The sequence below is a fragment of the Patella vulgata genome, chromosome 3 (assembly GCF_932274485.2).
Source record: "Patella vulgata chromosome 3, xgPatVulg1.2, whole genome shotgun sequence".
Taxonomy (NCBI): domain Eukaryota; kingdom Metazoa; phylum Mollusca; class Gastropoda; family Patellidae; genus Patella; species Patella vulgata.
In genome coordinates, this window is record NC_065881.2 from 19,101,772 (window position 1) to 19,123,016 (window position 21,245).

At 32.9% G+C, this 21,245-nt stretch overlaps 1 protein-coding gene across 1 annotated transcript in view; it reads right to left on the reverse strand.

The window, feature by feature from the left end:
* Positions 1-21,245, reverse strand: part of LOC126815482 (cytosolic purine 5'-nucleotidase) — an 86,234-nt gene that overhangs the window by 57,193 nt on the left and 7,796 nt on the right. The window contains exons 3-5 of the mRNA XM_050541152.2: positions 20,644-20,717; positions 7,296-7,413; positions 507-602 (exon numbers count right to left, since the gene is read on the reverse strand). Of these exons, the coding sequence (XP_050397109.1) occupies positions 507-602; positions 7,296-7,413; positions 20,644-20,717 (288 nt within the window). The remainder of the gene's footprint in view (positions 1-506; positions 603-7,295; positions 7,414-20,643; positions 20,718-21,245) is intronic.

Consider the following 21,245-nt stretch of genomic DNA (forward strand, 5'->3'; position numbering starts at 1 on the left):
AAATGTAAAAACATATAATGCTAGAACACATTTTCTCCAGTAGTTGTAAACTTTACTCGTAAAATGTACCTGTTGATGCCCAATACGAGATGGTCTTTCTATCGGTTCAAATTCTTATATTACAGTTTGTTTTCAACAACATTGTTTTATCTTTAGAAAATCACTAAAACAGGAAAGTTTTGTTATGGTTCTGATTTGATGAGTTTCACTTACATCAAGGTGTACTGTCTGTAATAATGGAGATATCAGCACAATGGATCGCTTTATGATATCTTTATTTATATGTTCAGTGTATGCAAAATATGAAATTTTGACGTCTTAAAAATCTTTTTTTCTTTCATTTCTAGACAACTTTACAAAATAATTTTTTTTTAACATTTGGTTGTTTAATATAAAGTCAGTCAGTAAAAATAGGCCATTAAACTCAGTATTTGTAGAGGTTAAAATTCTAACATGCAATAATTCTTCTATATACAATAGTATACAATGAAGTATATTTTACTTACCCACGGAGAAAACAGAATCCATGTACACACACAAGGATATTTCCAAAAGCATCAACTTTCAACAGATTACCATAAAGACTGTCAAACCATAACCCTCTGAAATATAACAAATTAGTAAGTAAACAATCGTAGGGGTCCTATTAAGGCTGACAACTATCACTGAAAAAACTTCAATGAAATGAAATGAAATGGGGTTTAACATCCTACTTTTCTGCTCCGACTTGGCTAATGAAAACAGGCATATGCCATACAGTGTGCTATGAAGGAAATTTTGCCTAACAGCAGCACCACAGCCTACTCTTGTGCACACTAATGTGTACACAGGACCTCGGTTTTCCATACCATCAGAAAGGCTAAACTAAATGTCCAAATTTCAACAAAAAAGAAGACAATATTTCACATATTTTTTTAAACTCACATTAGCAAGATATTTCTTTAGCATTATCATTAAGTTTTAACACAAAACTATAACTTTATTCATTGTTTCATAAGGTTAAAGTCTTTGAAAATCTAATTTTATAGTTCGTAAATTGACTGACAGGTATGTTCTACAGCCGGTCAATTTCACTGCCAGTCAGTGAAGGCTGGTGCACACATGACTGACACGAGAACCCCCCACCATTCTTCTTCACGTTTAACATCCTCTTCCACCGATGATGATATCGCAGACAACCCTTGACCATAGAACTTATGCAAATTTAACAAACTAGAAGCAAAATTTTAATAGGTGTATCCGGATTATTGAAAACAGATGCTGCCCCCTACTGATTTATCTTGCTATTATCAGGGTTGTCTCACCTTGGGGCAATCTAATACATTATATAACAATTTTAATTACCCAGTACCACTATAGACCTGTATAGATGTTTAATATTCTAACCAGAAAAGTCATCATTATAATAAAATATAAACAATACATAAATCATACTAAATAATCTTTGTGTTCCCATCCCAGTAGCTACTAAAAAATACAACGCCATCTCATCGGTGTGAAAATGTTGTTTGTTATATCATTCTATAAATAACTTTAAAACTATACTTGAATTTTCAATAACAGCAAAAAACTAAAATATCAAATAATTGTTGAGCTAAATAATCCGGTCAAATTTCTCCAAACATTAACCAGTCTGGGATGAAATCACCGTCTGGAATATCTGGCCCAAATAATCTTCTATTCAAACAACATTGAAAAAAAACATCTGTCAAGCTATGAGGGACATTTTTTTCCCACACAGCAATTAAATCCCAACTGTCATGGGTTCTTTTACATGCGCGCAAATTGGCATACAGAACCTCAGTTTTTGGCCAAATTTGCATGACTAGATGCTGTTCCTTGCCAGGTCTTCTGACCTCTGTCCTACACTACTGACAAGGGAAAAAACCATGCTGGAAAATCCTGGGGAACTTTTTCGGCCAATCTTATAAAAGGCGAGTGATTAACGATTAGTATAAAGATACAATACCAGGTGGGTGAGGAGAAAGAGAAATGGGGGTTTAACATCTACTCAACACAAACTAGGTCATTTCAGGACTAACATATGGTTCAATTTTATTTCAATAATTTGCTAGCACGTAGGGGTCTTTAACAGTGGGGGGAAACCAGACTCCTTGTCACGTACAAATGGGGAATCGAAACCACTCCACTACTCAATGACAGACCTTCAAGTGGGTGAGTGGTGGGGGTTGTGGGCATTGGTCCATCCAAAAAACTAGATACACTCTCCTTGTCAACCACAACAAATAAGTAATCAGTGGATAAAGTCTTTAATATCAGCTATCTTTGTTCCTCTTATTTTCTCTAAAACCTTTTTAGATTTCATATACCAGTATTCTGTGTATGTATAAGTCTCTAATTGAGATTTGCACCAAACCAAGTCAAAGTAAAACTATTTCTTATTCTTATATCAATACTATAACAAATGTTTAAAAGATAAAATTACAAAATGAAGATGTTTCCAAGATAATTAAAGTTTTTCATACAGTCGGTTCAAACAAAAAAGATCTTTGAAGTTTGAAAACTAGTTCCTCTTAACCTGAGGGCAAAAAGCAGAGAATCTTTGTTTTTAACTCATCAACAAAACTAAAACCTATAAAAGTCTAAAGGCTGGCTCACTCAATGTCATATATATTTTTAAAGTTATGACAGTAGCCATGAGACTATTATTCTAAAAGACGGTGCCTTTAAATGTTTTGACAGTAGCCATGAGTCTATTATTCTGAAAGATGGTGCTTTCAATGTTATGATAGTAGCCATGAATTTATTATCCTGAAAGACTGTACCTTTAAATGTTATGGCATTAGCCACAAGTCTAGTATTCTGAAAGATGGTGCCTTTAAGAACTGTAATGCACCAAATGGTCAATGATGTTAAAAAGAGGAATAAGTAAGGAATAAAATTGCTAAATGTTTGTTTTTGAACTGCTGTATGTTTGCAAACCCTAGTTGTGAGCTTCGTGTTATTCCCAGCTGGTTTTGTTGTAAAATATTGGCCTCCCAGACGGTTGAATATAAAACCTAACTAACCGAGGGTTGACAACTGTTGGTGTGTGTATGATGAAATCACGCTGTATGTATTGAATGATAGTCACATGTTTACAGACAGGAAATACAGAGGCAGAAATCAGTTTTTCTTTAATACATCATACCATTATTCTATGTTATAATAACTCAAAGAGAGAGACAGAGAGAGAGAGATGTGGTTTAACATCCACTCGACACAAACTAGGTCATTTCAGGGACTAACATATGGTTCAATTTTATTTCAATAATTCGCTTATGCTTAGGGCTCTTTAGCAGTGGGTGGAAACTGGACAGGCGACTCTACTATAATTCAAAGGAAGATTGGTGCAGAAATAAAAGAGTTAAAGATGCATTAGGTAGAGCTATTAAATCTGCCTATTGCAGGTCTGTCTTTTGGTTTCAAACGTGATATAATTATTATCTAAACATTTATTAACATGACTCTAGACCATCAGATGGACAATCGAGGCTAAGTCACGGTTTTCAAGTACTGTTGCTACAATAATGAACGATCTACGCTATATCTTCAAACCGTCATAACTTCACTCAGAATAAAGTAATTTGAATGAAATTTTCATTATATTATACATTTTTCGTTATCTATTTTTGAACTATTATAGTGAGAACTGTCAGATCTTTATCTAAATCTTACATACTGCATCTTTAAAGGAAGAGTTGAATGTATTATATGGCTATTTTGGTAGCAATCACCTCAGTTTTTGTACTCGAAAAAGGACTCATGAACAATATCTTTGACTGGGTTGTACTAACATATTATGGGGCAAATACAAGACTTTTAAAAGGAAGTGTGTGAAGCAAAGTCCTGTCAAATGTAGAGATGCAATAAATTTTGGTTGATCGCTTCTAGTGATTTTTCCTGAAAGATCAAAACATGACGACGTCACTTAAATATTTCAATTTGTTACATTAAAACTGCTTTTGACTAATTTACATTCATATGTTCGCACAAAGATCATACTAAATGAATATATTCTAGCTATTTGAAGCTTAATAAATTAAAATATACTGTGTATGTTACAATATAGTGGCCTGCAATTAGGTATTCAAAATGACTTTATTAAGGTGACAATCAGTGGCATTAATTTTAATTTAATTTTTCTCTCTTCTATAAATTTAGCTTTTACTTTTACTAAAAAAAATTCTAATACACTATTTTCGAAATCTATGACTTATTCTGTTATAAACAAATTCCCAGATTACAAACACTGGAAAAAAAATCACAGAAAAATACAAAAAATAAGGGTGGACGCTTAAAATAGAGTTGAATCTAACTGTGCTTTAATTGAGTCATCCAGAGATTCTGTTGTCAGTCCTGGTAACTTGAACCAGAATCGAAAGTGAAGACAGGCATTCATTTACTAGAGACAACAAACTCTGTACTGTCAACCTACACAAGAACAATAATCGCTCTCCTAACACAAGTCACGAAGATATAAACATGCAGATACAATACATCATCAAAAAATTCCATTAAACAACATATGTACTGTCTTCTATTCCCTTCCAAATACCGGTAAATAATAATAATAATAATAATCGTTTTCGTCTTTTCATCAAATACTGATCTTACTACCGGTATTTGAAAGTCATTAATCACATGTTATTTAAATATTTGATCATTTTTGTACTGTCTTCTATTCCCTTCCAAATACCGGTAAATAATAATAATAATAATAATTATAATTGTTTTAGTCTTTTCATCAAATACTGATCTCACTACAGTAGAATCTGTATGAGCAGCCCCTCCTATTCAGCGACATCTCCTTGTAAGCGGTCACGATAAATTCCCCCTGTAAAAATTCTGTTGTTTCATCTCTTTATTCAACGGTCACTCCTCTTACGTGGCCAGCGGTCACTATTTTACTAATAAATTCAACAAAACATCGCCCATTCAACGGCCATTGTTGAATGATACCCTCTTGTCGTTCTTTGTAACACCCACGCTAATCCCGTGAGTAGTAGTTAATTAACTAGACCCCCACTGATCAGGTAAAAAGAAATGTAAAAATAACAAACAACCCGGGATTATCTGTTAATTAATCTTTTGTTTTATTAAACGACTAACCTGATCATTGTTTTCACGCGTAACGACACATTAATTGATACTGATTGAATAAATAAAAGTACCGAGTTTTGTCACGATCATCTAGTATCTCTTTTCCAATGCCACTTTGTTGTTAAACAGACGTTTTAGCACCTCCTATAATGTTACATACACAGTTACACCCCCTGTAAATAGGTGATAAAATCAGCGATGTTTTTTTGTTCATGTGCTTTTTTGATAAAATAAAATTAACTCATCGATTTTCTTCACAAAAATGGATAAATATTATCAAATGCATCACAATGGTAGACAGTAGTATCGAAGGTTGGTACAAAATGACATGTTTACAGAAGTTATGTCCGAGATTTGAGTAAAGAATTTTCGTCCGGCGTAAGATTCAGCTACAGTCAAATTTACCGATGCAAGTATTGATGTTCGCTTCCAATGCCTCCAAGCGTAATATTTAATTTATGTCAGCACAAAAAAGCACCAAGATTTTATTAAGAGGCCACAAGCGGTCAGTTGTGAAAATACCCTTGGGTGGCTGCTTAATGCATATTCTACTGTATTTGAAAGTCATTAATCACATGTTATTTGAATATTTGATCATTTTAAATTATCAATGTTTACATTGCTTTTGGTGCTTCTGGTGCTTTTTCAGGTTTCTAGAGATTGTGAATTTTTAAAATCAATCAATGTTCCATATCTCTTTATTAATTATAGAATGTTAGTTAATTGAATTGCATTAATGTTATTAAATTTTAGTTACTTAATCAAATCCTTGAATAACAGAATAACAATTATATATGAATTAATCATTTTGAATTAACCTTTAAAACTATTGGAAAGCAGATATTCCAATGTGTGAGCACCACTTCCAGATTCTTACCAAAAGTCATGTGTTATATTTGGAAAATCATGATTTTTTTCATGATAAATACTGCTTTTAAGTAACAGGATTTTCAATGATGGATGTTTGGTATATTAAATATTGTAACAGATTATTACAGTAGACATAACAAACATATCCCAGTAGTTTCAACTGTCAACAACACCTTGTTATAAATGGAACAGTTTTCTGATATCTCAAAATACATTTGAAGACATCCTGAAGAACAGATTGTGAATCATGTGATCTGGTTACCTACAAGTGTTCCAAAACTTTGGACGAAAACACAAAAACATAAAATAAAACAATAGGGTCACTGTAAGTCGTACAAAAAAATTTAAACACTGCGATTGTTAGTTGCGAAAAGGGTTTAACTTTTGACCTTATTATATTTTTTTTATGGATGAAGATAAATACGGAGAGTGAAAGAAAGGGCAACAAGGCATGGTGTACTACAGATGAAGTTTCACATAACCCAAAATAAAAAATAACAAAGTTTGTGTCTGTCTGTTGGTGGTACAACATTTAAACTGATGTTACTTTGTTACTTGATGCCTGGTTCAGCTGTCTGCCATACACTTGATTCACAAATCTAAATCCTAATTCCCAATTTCTGTTCTCATTTCTTTTTTATTTTAAGCTATTTACACGTAATTGGTCTATATTTTATTACAATTTCATTTATTTGGCTTTCTATGGATCAGTTCTTGTCTTAAAGGAACATTACAAAATCATGAATATTCAGCAAAACCTGGCAGAAAATGTACATTCAAATCCTGTTCTTTGATTCTACACCAAAAAGTCTATAAAAATTGCCATGTAAAAGGGGTAAAAAGGGAAAGGTAGAGAAAAACTATAATCTGATTAAAACACAGATCCTATTTCTTTTCGATTTTTTTATAGTTCAAAATTTCGTTTTACTTGTCTTTACTACACTAGGATCTGGAAGAGTTGTTATCATTGATATGTTCTGGATGATGAGGGATTAGCAAATGAAAGTCTGTTACGGCGAGCTTTTGGCGTGAAGTGAACGGAACTGTGGGTAATCCACTAGAAACATCAATGCTGATAGGTTAATCCAATGTCTGACATCATAGGGTCAAAAGTCATTTGTATGACCCCTGACGCGACCTGCCAAACCAACAGGTCAGAGCTTCATGTAGTGTAGGCAATCTAAAGCATAAAAAACCAAACGAAATATAGATCTGTATTTTTAATCAGATTGGAAAAACTACAAATAGATCCGGATTACAATTGTAACCCAGATGTAGGAATTGAATGTTGTCCTGTGTCCTTGGTAGGTCTACCATCTTACCTGATAGGAAATGTTGGATCATATTCAAATTCATTGATAGCCTCTGGATAACCCATGATTACTATCTGTGCCTTTAACAAGTTAAAACCCAGTGTTTCATACTCTGGTGATTTATACACTGAAAAATAAAGCATGGGTTGATACAAGTAATATAAATGAAATGAAATGAGGTTTAACATCTTACTTTTCTACAGTAAATGGAATAATGAAGGTATGTTTATGTCATGCAGTTTTCTATGAGGAGAATTTCAATTGCTCGGACATTGCCAAAAAGGTATTAAAGATGGAAATGAAATGAAATAGGGTTTAATGTCCTACTTCTCTGCTCCATCCAGGCTAATGAAGACGGGCCTACTCTTAATTTGAATTCCAGCTGTCAAGGGTTCTTTTACGTGCACGCCAAAGTGTACATGGGACCTTGGTTTCTTGTATCATCCGAATGACTAGACAATGTTCCTTTCCAGTCCCTCCATCTTCACTCCAGAGAAGGGGGGGACCACGCCACAAAATCCTGAGGAAATATCTCGACCAATACAGAGATCCAACCAGGGGACCCCATAGTTAGTGAACCAAAGCCCTGGTATCAATAAGACACCATGGTTTCCTAGTAAAGACAAAAGCAAACAACAGCTTTGCCTTTTAAATCTTTTTTCCCCTTGGTGTCTGAAGCCTCTTATACAATTATTGTCATTTGAGAGATTTTGAATCAGTATTGTGAAAGTTGAATCTCTAAAGAGAACACTAGATCAAAAATCTCTGAAAAGAACACTAGTCCAAAAATAGTTCAATTCTGTTCAGAATTGACAAAGATATGTTGAATTGATAATTTAACAATATTTGGCATCCATTGAAAATGATATCAGCCAAACTGATTGAATCCAAGCCAAAACATTACCTGCCATTTATATTTCGATTTTGTTTTCTTAATTAAATGTTGAATTATCAATTTGAGTACATTTTGGCATAGATGAGCTGTTAAAAATTTGATATTGTCCAGAAAAATCAAATGACAATATATATGTAAGATCTTTGAATTTAAGAGTCATTCCATGAGAAAACCATGCAATATCATGCAGATGTTCGAAGGTAGGGGTTGGCCGTTTTGACAAAGCGGGTTGCCGAAAAACGTAATCGGACTGTATCTCAGAAACGGTTGATTTCTAAAATCGGCAATTTTGGCTGGTGAGTAGGCTCAATGGGTTGACCAAACTTTGTAAATATGAACTCAATCGGCCGACACCCACCTTCGAACCTTCTGCATGGTTTTCTCATGGAATGGCTCTTAACACCTTGGGAGATGGTACCTATCATTATGTAGCCCTTTAACAAAATCTGGAAATAAAGAACCTATTGCATTGTCAGGCACAATCCCTCTGGTGCCAGACATTTTGTCTGGCAGAGATTTGGTTTCTTCGTGATTTTAATGATATTAATATATATCTGGCACCAAGTTCAAAATGTCCAGTAAACTATACTAATAATCGTGACTGCCACTTGTCTGTTTGTTTGTTTGTCTCTCTGTTTGTCTGCCTGTCGTGGTTTGCGGCTACACTAGGGCTGTCCCTAGGCTGAAATTTGGTGTATAGGGCTAGATCGGACCGGGGAGTGACGTGGGCTAGTTTTCGGAGTTATAGGCACAACCCATGCAGCGCTGAGTCATACGCTATTAGTTCAATAAAATAGTTATTTCAAGGCCTGTTTCAATTTAATTCTTCTTGAAAAATGTTTTTAAGTCTAAAATAATGGGTAGAAATTATGCTAACAGTATGTACAAATATACCAACAAGGTTGCAAATTCTGTGAAACTGACAAAAGAAATCACTCTAAAAATTTACAAGTACTTATCTGTATTTTCCATTATTTGTATAAGATTTTGTACGTAAATATGAAAAAGCATTTTCTTATTCTTGGATTACATTTCTACAAAACAATCCAACTTTTCTTAAGGATATATACATGTAAAGAAAGTTGTATTTAGGTGAAAGCTGAATAAACAGTGAACACCCTAAACCTGAGGTTAAAATATATAGAAGTAGGTTTCCGACATCTGTTGGTCAAATAAAGGCAAATAAGTACACGGAATAATATTGTGTAAATTCTATTTAATATAAGATGAAAAGATATGATACACAATATAAGATATGCAATGAATTTGACCAATGGATTTTGTATTTTTCCAGCTGGAAAGACTAAGAGCTGCATGCACCACCCTTATTTAAGTGCACAAAATATATCATCTACTAATTAACGTCAAATAAAACCACTGACAAGGGCAATAACAAAGGTCTACAATATTTTGAGTGAATATATCTCAATTAATTACATATATGGAGTTAGGTGAAATTTGTTTTTGGTTTATCAAAACACAAAACCTTCAAGCATATTCAATTTTCATGGGTTTTTTTAATATAGCCATCTTCTGGCGCATTACATCTGTAAAATCAGTTCAAGTACTTTAGTTCATTGAGTATACGGGATAATTAATTACCAGGTAATGGGTTTGGTCAAGAAGGTAACTCAGTGCCTTCTAGACTGCTTTAAGCTTTGTCAGTACTACAGGACACCAGGCCTGGGAAGGAAAAGCATCTAGGTGTTCTATAACATTGCCTTCCTAGTCGGTCACTTTTTACAATACGTAATTTTGTAGGAATATTATTGACATAAATTTGAATACCGTACGGGAATTAGACATGAAAAATAATGAGGTGCACCTATCTTTTATTACTTATGAATTTGAATATTTTGTTGACACTGATTCTTAGGTGTGGTTTGAAAACGCCTGCTTAAAGGAGCTAAATCGCTAATATTTGGGACCTAGGAATTGACCCAAATTGGTCGCAACGCATATAATAATGTAATCTGATTGTATATAAACTGATTTACATTCAATTGTTTCCATTTTGACTCTTAATTTCAAATCAGTTATGTGCAGCAAAATACGGCCTGTGTCTCAACCCTATAGCAATTTCTAGCGTCTGGTTATTCCAGTCTATTGAGCAGGTTCTCCAGTTGAATATGTCTAGCCTCGTTCTTTCTGATCACTTGTTGCAATTGACGCTAAAACGCACTATGGTACACGATTCGTGTACCAATGGTAAAATGTTTATTTTGTCTTAAATATTGGATATCAGAAGCCTGTCTTTTCCTGGTAAGATCACAACATCAGTGTTGATTTGAATTGACAAATAATTCGTATTTTCAACATGTATGACTTTGGATGATATTGAGTTAGGGACTTAGCTACTTTAAATAAGGATAAGAGTTTATTTTCAGGAAAAAATGTCCGACAAGAAAAATTTTGATATCCCATCACTGCTTTGGTGTGACTACTGACCAAAAAGAACACTCTTGTCAGTCCTTGTCAGTGATTAGTAGGACCCCACTTCATTAACCCTTTTGCCTTGGTGCAAAAAGTTAGATGTTAAACCCCATTTCATTTCAGCAGAAGTATTGATCATATATGTACAGCAGCTGTATGTAAATTATTGATTCCATACTTTTCTAATAAAACTTTATTACACAATATTATTACCATAACAGAATTTTTAGATATTATTAATAATTGACCTTTGTAGCGAAAAGTACTAGTTGACTAGTACCAACAATAATTCAACTGAGAGAGAACAAAACTGAATAGGAAGTCATGGCTTATGATATGAAAAAAAATGTATCCATCATCATATTTTATACATCAAATTTTCCTTTATTTCCAGTAAGAATGTCTTCACTTTCTTTGAATTTCTATATTTTCATAATAATAGGAGTTAAAGGTGTAAGAATATAAAAAGATATTGGAAAATTTGTGGATTTATAATAACCCTGAGAAAATTTCCTTACAACTCAATAATTCTGAGAATATAATAATCATTATGTTGATATTATTGGGTGTTATTCAATGTTAATCCCCAGAACCCCTTACAACTCTATATCATATATTCATGGACCCTTATTTCTGTTTTACAATACATCAGGTGATTTTATTGAGCTATATCTAGGTTATCCAGGGGCCAGTTCAAGCCTTAAATAAGTTAAAACCGATTGGACTTTAAAGTCAAAAGAGTAAACAATCTTTACTATTAATTAATATATTTGAAAGCACTCTTACCTACAAAGCAGAAAATTTCAAATTCTTATGAAACCTTTAGGCATCAAAATTAAAACTATCAAAAGAGTAAACAATCTTTACTATTAATTAATATATTTGAAAGCACTCTTACCTACAAAGCAGAAAATTTCAAATTCTTATGAAACCTTTAGGCATCAAAATTAAAACTATCAAAAGTTAATTAATAAATTTGAAAGCACTCTTACCTACAAAGCAGAAAATTTCAAATTCTTATAAAACCTTTAGGCATCAAAATTAAAACTCTGAAAAGTTTATTCCCATCAAAATAATAACTTTGAACAATCTTGAAAATTGCAAAATGGTTTTCGAAGCACTCTTGTATAAATCAAAATTAAAAGTCTAAAAAGTTTATTCCCATCATAATAATAACTTTGAACAATCTTTAAAAGAAAATTGCAAAATTGTTTTCAAAGCACTCTTGTATAGATAAAAATTTCAAATCTTTTTTTTTTTTTTAATTTTTATATCAAAATAAAACTTTAAAAGTTGGTTTCTCATGAGAAGCTCTGTTGTTTTTTTTAATATCTAGAATACAATAAGACTTAATGAACATAAAAAAAAGCTGTAACTGATAAATTTTATCTCCAAGAAATTGTATAAGTACAATTAGGGCCAAAAATGATTTGTGCTTTTTGCAACGAACTTCATAATAAAAAAAATATAACTTCCAGTCCTTATTGCAATTGAAACAGAGTATGTAAAATTTTAAAGACATTCATGAACGACATTATTTCAGTAAAGCAGATGTTTTTCAGATGCTTCTCTTCAAATTAAACAATTATACCTACAATTCACCTAAACTATTAGAAAGCTTCTCAAAAAAAAAATCTGACACCTACTTAAAACAAATTATTTTATTCATGACAAGTTTTTACAGATGGGTTTCATTTTCACTAATATATAATTTGGTATAAATTGTCTAAAAGATAGGTTGCCAAGTATTGAAACATACATCCACATGTATGTAATCTGTAAAGTGCACATAAGACATTGTGGACGTCGGATGGCAATACTGAGTATTGACCATCTATTATGACTTTCTGTGTAACTGATGAAAATAGAATAAACAAAATCTGATTTCAGAAAATTTGATCCATTTTAAAATTCACAGCAAAATATTTTCATTTTGGTGATTTTTATGTCAGAATCATGAAATCTATTTTCTATAATTTGAATCATAACACTGAATTTATTCTGACATTTTTAAACAACAGTTTACACAACCGTCGGTAAAGTTTTCATTTAATGTGCACTCCTTCAAATAACATTAAACCTTGATCACAACAATACAGATGCTATGTTCATAGCAGGTGCCTACTCATTCTAACCAATCAGATCACTTGTTATTTCTACCTGTAATTTCAAATACCTGCAGATATTGCGTAAACCTGATATGATTGAATCTGTTGTAATTTACAACATACATAATATAAATATACGTACATCCTGCCCTTTTCATAGTTCAGGATTAAATAATATTCATATTTTGGAAGTCTAATGTATTATTATTGACAATGAATATCTGGGTTGATTTAAATTTGATTAATATTACACAAATTTCCATGCAATACCCCCAGGTAACAAAGCAATGTGATTTTATACACCTTTAAGATGTCTTAACCTTTTATCTTATCTTGGCCAATACTTCCCTAAATCCCTATTTGCAATGTTGCATGGCAACTTAAGAGTCATCATCCATTCATTCATTGCCTTACATGAGAATCGTACAACATTAGTTTCAGTAAAGTTGGTTGATTGTAGTAACATGAGAAGCTTGAAACGAAAGGAAATAAAGATAGGTTGCCAGGCAACGAAACATACGCCCACAGCAGCTAAATCGTCCGGGCAGTCAACAAGAGTTATCGCATATTTTTACTTTTTTTGTAATGAAACATTTATAATACACTAAAATCTGATTAAGAGCAATAACTCAGAAAACCATTAGAATTTGTTTGGTTTTTATAAAGTTCTGCCCCATGCTAACGTTTTGTATACAAAACTTTTAATACTGTATCATGTATTTAGCTGTTCCAAGTCATAAAAATTCATTGAAAATCAATATACTTGTTCGTCTCAAGATCTTAAACTCTGTGTATCAATCTGAAGTCAATCGGATATTAACTTTGGCCTCTAGAGCGTCCACAAGATTTTTTGAAGTGATCAAGGGCCATAACTTTGGCAGTAATTATCAGAAATCTTTGAAAATCAATAGGATTCTTTGCCTTGTGACCTCAAACATCCACAAGGTTTTTTGAATGGATCAAGGGCCATAACTCTGGCAGTAATTATCGAAAATCACTGAAAATGAATACACTTTTTCGACTCATGACCTTAAACACTGTGTATAAAATTTAAAGTCAATCGGATATTAACTTTAGACTCTAGAGTGTCCACAAGATTTTTCAAAATGATCAAGGGCCATAACTTTGGCAGTAATTATCGTAAATTGCTGAAAATCAATAGGATTCTTTGTCTCATGACCTTAAGCACTGTGTATAAATTTAAAGTCAATAGGATATAATAACTTTGGCCTCTAGAGAGTCCACAAGATTTTTTTGAAGTGATCAAGAGCCATAACTCTGGCAGTAATTATCAGAAATCTCTGAAAATGAATAGGTTTCATTCGTCTCATGACCTTAAACACTGTGTATAAATTTAAAGTCAATCGCATATTAACTTTTGTCTCTAGAGCGTCCACAAGATTTTTTGAAGTGATCAAGGGCCATAACTCTGGCAGTAATTATTGGAAATCGCTGAAAATCAATAGGCTTCTTCGTCTCATGACCTTAAACACTGTGTATAAATTTAAAGTCAATCGGATATTAAGTTTGGCCTCTAGAGTGTCTGCAAGAATTTTTGAAGTGATCAAGGGCCATAACTCTAGCAGTAATTATCGGAAATCGCTGAAAATCAATAGGCTTCTTTGTCTCATGACCTTAAACACTGTGTATAAATTTAAAGTCAATCGGATATTAACTTTGGCCTCTAGAGCGTCCACAAGATTTTTTGAAGTGATCAAGGGCCATAACTCTGGCAGTAATTATCGGAAATCGCCGAAAATCAATAGGCTTCTTCGTCTCATGACCTTAAACACTGTGTATAAATTTAAAGTCAATCGGATATTAACTTTGGCCTCTAGAGCGTCAACAAGATTTTTTGAAGTGATCAAGGGCCATAACTCTGGCAGTAATTATCGGAAATCGCTGAAAATCAATAGGCTTCTTCGTCGCATGGCCTTAAACACTGTATATAAATTTAAAGTCAATTGGATATTAACTTTAGCCTCTAGAGCGTCCACAAGCAATTGTAGACGCCGGACGGACGGACGGTCGGACAGATGGACGGGGGTGACGACAATATACGACCACATTTCAATGTGGGCGTATAAAAAAGGAATTTCACATAACTTTTCTACACCAACAGGGTAATGAAGATAGGCATACGCCATTCAGTGTATTATGAGGGAAATTTTGCCCATGCAGCATCAATTTCTGTCTACTCTAACACAAATTCCAATTACCAAGGGTTCTGTTCTGAGTACACAACCATTACATGGCTGGAATAAGATTTTTTTGTCCTATCCCAACAACTAGACAATTTTCTTTGCCAGCTCCTTCGTCCTCCACCAGTGACATGAGAAAACCAGGTTCAAGGAACTTTCTCAACCAACAACGGAATGAAAATGAATGAATGAAATGGGTTTCCGTAACCAGTAACCATACTAATCAAGCCTCCTGACACTGCTTGAAGTATTTTGTAAGATTATATTAATCTTTCTATACTTAAAGACCACGTAAGATCAAAAATCTAAATTACATGTATGTATAGCCCATGGTTACTATATCAACTTTACGGCAACTTCACACCAATCTGATTAAAATTAAGTCGGCTGTTAACGTTTAAGTGTCCGACACGCCAAAACGCTTTTCAATTTTTCAATTACGACCTTAATCCGGTTGATTGGCTGGTGACGTCACAGGCACTACACATAGGATATACATTATCTATACAATATCTCACTGTCTGTACAATATAGCACTATCAATACCCAAGGCAAGTTGACAAGTGTCTGTTGACGGTCCAATTACCACGTGACTGGCCTAATCATAATCACTGAATTATCGTCTTTCATTGGTATAGCTTAAACATTTGTGATTGGAATATTTTAGAGTGAATTTCAAATGCTGTATCATGCCGTAGATCAATTTAAGCTGCCTTTGTTTAAATAGGCCACGTGTCAAATGAAGACGACTCAAGAAATTAGCGCATTTACCGGTAATTTGGATAACCCCGTAATACTTGATATCCCAAACTTTTAAAAGTACAGAAATACAAATGGTGCCAGTCATTTGTTGATATATTCATTATTAGCTATATATAATGATAATAACCATTTCTATACATAAAGAACAACTTTTATCGTAACTCCATTTGAAATTTACAGTGAATATGGAATTTTCCAATGACTATGCATAACATGTACAATAGATCGCCCTCATTTCTCAGCCAATCAACACTGGGAATCTTATTACCATTTACGGTTTCATGTACTACGGGTGTAGTAAATGAGGTTAAACTTCTGCGCAAAAATTGCACAGGATCATACGTGGAGTTCCTGGTGCCGTTTGGTGAGTGATTAAACTGTCAATGCAATTGTAAAATACTTTTATTAAAAATAAGATAAACGATTGTTGTTTAAACGCCAATCAACAAATAATACGAGGCTACTTGATTACAAAAACACCGGTGAGCAATAATTATGGGGTAAATAGTAATTATAAACAACTGATGAGTAAAACTTAATTATTTTATACAATTAATGTGTGGGTGTACGATTCTACCATTAGTTCGTTCATGAGGTATTATGCACACGTTCTACTTAGAGTGATTTCTTTGATGTGGCCAGGGTAAAAAAATATAATTACCTAATCAACATTCTAATTCCCACTAACATTAACTGCTAACACCGACGTGTATATTAATTTATGACCCATGCCTGTATAACTTTTATAGTCGGATTGATTAATTAATGACAAAATATTAACGACACTACACTTTATGTAGAAAAACGAAGTGCTCGCAGTAAAAACAACCACATAGCTGGACCCGTAAATTATTTACATATTAAAAGTATTCGTCCAAAAAGTTCCATATTGTAAAAAATTAATTAAGAGTTCAAGACTTCAAAGTTTAAAAGTTGTAGGCAATCTAAATTGGATCTTAAATTAAAATCAATTACACAATGAATTATTCCGTAGTCAATTGTTTTATTTAATTAGGGGGATTAAGGAATCCTTCAGGCGTTAAAGAATATACACGCCGGCTGTATATAGGTAATTAAGGAATAAACATTCCGAATATGCATTCGGTCACTGTGACGTCACTGGCGTCTGAGGGGATTAAGAGTTTTTTCGATAATTGGCAAAGTCGTTTTTATGGGAGGTCTATTTTTACGACTTTGAGTGAAGATAGCTGAATTAATTTCAAACAGATTGGCATGAACTTGCCGTAAAGTGGATATAGTAACCACTGGCTACACACATTAAAAAGATTTTTCGTCCATCTTATGTGCACTTTAATACTACATTTAATAATATCTCTTCTAAACTTAATAAGTAATGTATTTTACTCTTTCTGTGGGAGATAAGATACAGAGATGGCAGTTCTCGCTATAATAGTTAAAAACTAGATAGTGTAAAGGTAATTTGCTGAAAATTTCAGTCAAATTGATCCACTATGAGCCGAGAAAGAAGCGGGTGAAATTTTTGCATAGTCTCGGTCATCATTACTAAAATCATTAATTATCACTGGCCTTTAGCATCATATAGGAATCTAATCCAGCCAACATCGAAGGCTAGCCTTGACATCGAGAGTTTATTATAGTCTGGATAAGTTAATTAATGTATAATTGATAATTTAGATAACATTTCAGGCCTAAAGAAAGACATGTAATAAGCAGATTTTGCTCTTGCATAATGCATGTTTAATAATATGCATTTTTTCTTTCTATACTTAATACTATGTATTTTCTCTTTCCATACTTAATACTTTGTACTTTCTATAGTACTATTTATTTTTCTCTGTTTTTTTCACTCTTTCTATACTTAGTTTGTCATGAACCCCCTTTTCCGTGCTTTTAATCAAAAATACAACAAACGTCCTTTCAATCTACAAAAAATGGGTTAAGTTATGCAGCCGTATTTCATAAATATGGTGTAAAGCAGGATGTAGCTAAACCCTTCATGATAAAAGATTTAAAGTAGCGTCTTATAAAAAAAATAAGGTTATTATTATAAGAGACATTTTTTCGAAAATAAATTACACATCATAAGAAATTGAATTTCGGTTTATATAGTTACATCTTCAAAATCATAAAATCTTTATCGCTGAAGGGAGGAGCCACAGTGGCCCAGTGAGCATGACACTGGCTTATTAAACAAATCTTAATAATAATAATAAATAATAATAACTTTATTTTCAAAGGGTTGAAAATTAGGCCAGGAGGCCTGTCTTACATTTTGCCCTTTATAACAGAAATTAAAGTTGGCAGAGAAATTTCTTCAGGATTTTCCAGTCCGGTTTCCCCATGTCAGTGGTGCATGACAAGGACCTAGCAAGACTAGTATGGAAATAAAAGCGTAATAGGTGAAAATTTTCCTTGTGACTCACTGTATTGTGTATACCTATCTTCGTTAGTCAGACAAACTCAGGACATTAAACCCTATTTTATTTTATATAGAGGAAGCTTATTTTTGAGAGATAACACAGAGAGAGAGAGAGAAATGGGGTTTAATGTCCACTTGACACAAACTAGGTCATTTCGGGACTAACATATGGTTCAATTTTATTTCCATGATTCGCTTGCGCGTAGGGGTCTTTAGCTGTGGGAGGAAACCAGAGGATCCGGAGAAAACCCACGAGGTTGGACAGGCAACCCTACTCCTTGTCACGTACAACCGGGGAATCGAAACCCCACCAGTTGACTCAATGACAGACCGTATGATACAGTGCGCGCGTGCTAACCATTCGGCCATTCCCCCCCCCCCCCCGAGAGGTAACATAGTCTGTCAATGGAAACACCTTTAAATTTAACCCTTATCAAAGTATTTATATAATGATAACAGATATTGACCAACTTGAAAATGTCTGATAAAACAAGCATTATAAATGTATCAAATATGATACTAGTACAACAATCACCAATGTTCAAATTTGATTTCTTATTTAAGAACTCAGTTTGGAACCTTGAAATAGCCTAAAATTGGTAAAAAAAACCCACATATTAATGCAATATGAATGTATGTTCATTTTGTCGTTTGTGGATCAGCCATTTGTAATTACTTCCACACTGACTTGGTGGATATGTTATCTTTCATCATAAATGGCACCCAAGACCATATATAAACTGAGGTCAGGAACTGATTTAAATGTTCATTGGTCTTAAAAATTGGATATGAGATCTCCATATTTTTACCATACAATAACTACATTAATGGACTGATATTGAATTATAATTTGTGTTTTTAATGTTGAATATTATGGATAACATTCAGTTAGAGCTCTACACACTTTAACCATGATAAGCAACTTATCTTTTCTACTTGTTAGGAATTGTGTCACTACCCTTTTGATTGTTTTTTTGTGTCAAAGAAACACAAACACTGACGTCAAACGTCAGCACATGACGATTATCGTACATAGTGAGGTATCTGATAAGTGGAAATGTTAAGACCTGAGCCATGTTTAGAAATATCTAAGGAACACAAAACATCAAATTTAATCTGGATTGCTGTCAGATAACAAAATTACTTTGCAAAATTCAGAATTATTAAGATGCTTAGTACTTCTCAAATGTCCCAGAAAATCAAAAGTTTCATATTAGTGTCAGATTTTGAAAACTGTTTCAAATAAATTTCAAAAACATGATTGGATTTTCAAAATATTCAGTCTGTTGAATTTAAAGATCATGTACATTTGCATATTTTGGTTTATTTGAAATTCAAATAAAACTGAATTTGTGTATTTTATCAAGAAATTAATAAATTCATTTACTTTTGTGCATTTTTTGTAACATGTATAACTGAATAATTATAAAAATTTGATTTATTTTTGTGTTTGTGTATTATTTTTGTTATATTTGAAATTTGAATAAATGAATTTTTGAGCATTTTATCAAAAAAATTACAAATTATTATTTGAGCATTATTTGTAATATTCGAAATTTGAGTCAAATGAATTTGCGTACTTTATCCAAAAATGAATTTGTGTACTTTATCCAAAAATGAATTTGTGTACTTTACTTTATCAAAAGATAGGTTGCCAGGCAATGAAACATACGCCCACAGCAACTAAATCATCTGAGCGGTCGACAAGGGTTGACGCATATTTATTCTTTTGTAGGCAATTGGGGGCATTTACAAGACAATTTCATACATATCAGATTATAAAGGTTCTACAAACTGAAACAAGGGCCTTAAATCTGGAAGTAAATTACAGAAAATTTTGAAATTTGACAGGCTTTTTCGTTCTACTAATTTAAATAATGCATATAAATTTCATACATATAAATTTCATACAGATCGGCAGATAACTTAAGATGTTAGAGCGTTCACAAGGTACAACAAAGTGAAACAAGGGCTATAAGTAATTAAGGGAAATTGCTGAAATTTAATAGGCTTCTTCGTTTCACTAATTCCAATAATGCATATAAATTTCACAAAGATCGGATGATAACGTTTGTCGTTAGAGCATTCACAAGATTCAATAAAGTGAAACAAGGGCCAAACTCTAAACGTAATAAACTGAAATTCAATAGGCTTCTTCGTTTCACTAATTTAAATAATGCATATATAAATTTCACAAAGATCGGATGACAACTTTTGGCGTTAGAGTGTTCACAAGGTCCAACAAAGTGAAACAGGGGCCATAACTCTAGACATAATAAACGGAAATTAGGCTTCTTCATCTCACTAATGTCATCAACATATATCAATTTTAAAACAATTGGATCATAACTTTTGGCATTAGAGCGTTCACAAGAAATTGGGGACGACCGACGGTCGGACTGACGGGGACGACAGCAATATACGTCCATATTTCCATGTTGGCGTATAAAAAATGAATTTGTGTACTTTATCAAAAAATGAAAAGATTCTAGGCATTATATATAAAATAGAGCATCATTCTGAATATTCTACAATTAATATTAGTGGTTACACTCACCTGCAAGAGTGTAGTCCATATCAAATCCATAAAACTTCACTTTTTCTAACATTAAACTTCTATTAACGAATATTCTATAAACATTAAAAAAAAATATATATATATATACATATATATATCTAGTTACAGCTAACAGCATGTGCAGGAGGACCACATCAAACATAAACAATAACATAAGACAAACCCACGGACAAGAGTCACAAGACACACCATAGACATTTCAAAATACATTTATGCATATCAAATCAAGTGAATGGATCCAGATATATTCAATCCAAATTTCAAAAGCAGAAAATACTAGTACCAGTACAGATTAGGGCAGATAATAGATCAATATATTGAAAACAGATATTTGTTATCAGAATAAAAATTTTTATCTCAAATTTTCGAACAACATAGTCTTACCTGTGCAGAAAATGTTTTTTCATTGACATTTTTGCAGAAGGGTAACTATACATCTACCAGCACCACTAGATTTCATTTATGTCATCCCTAATTACAATTAATAACACATAGCTATAGTAGTGCTATATTATGCCAATTAACTGTTCACAACTTTGACCTCTGCCCGGAAGTATGTAACACTTGACATGACTGTAATT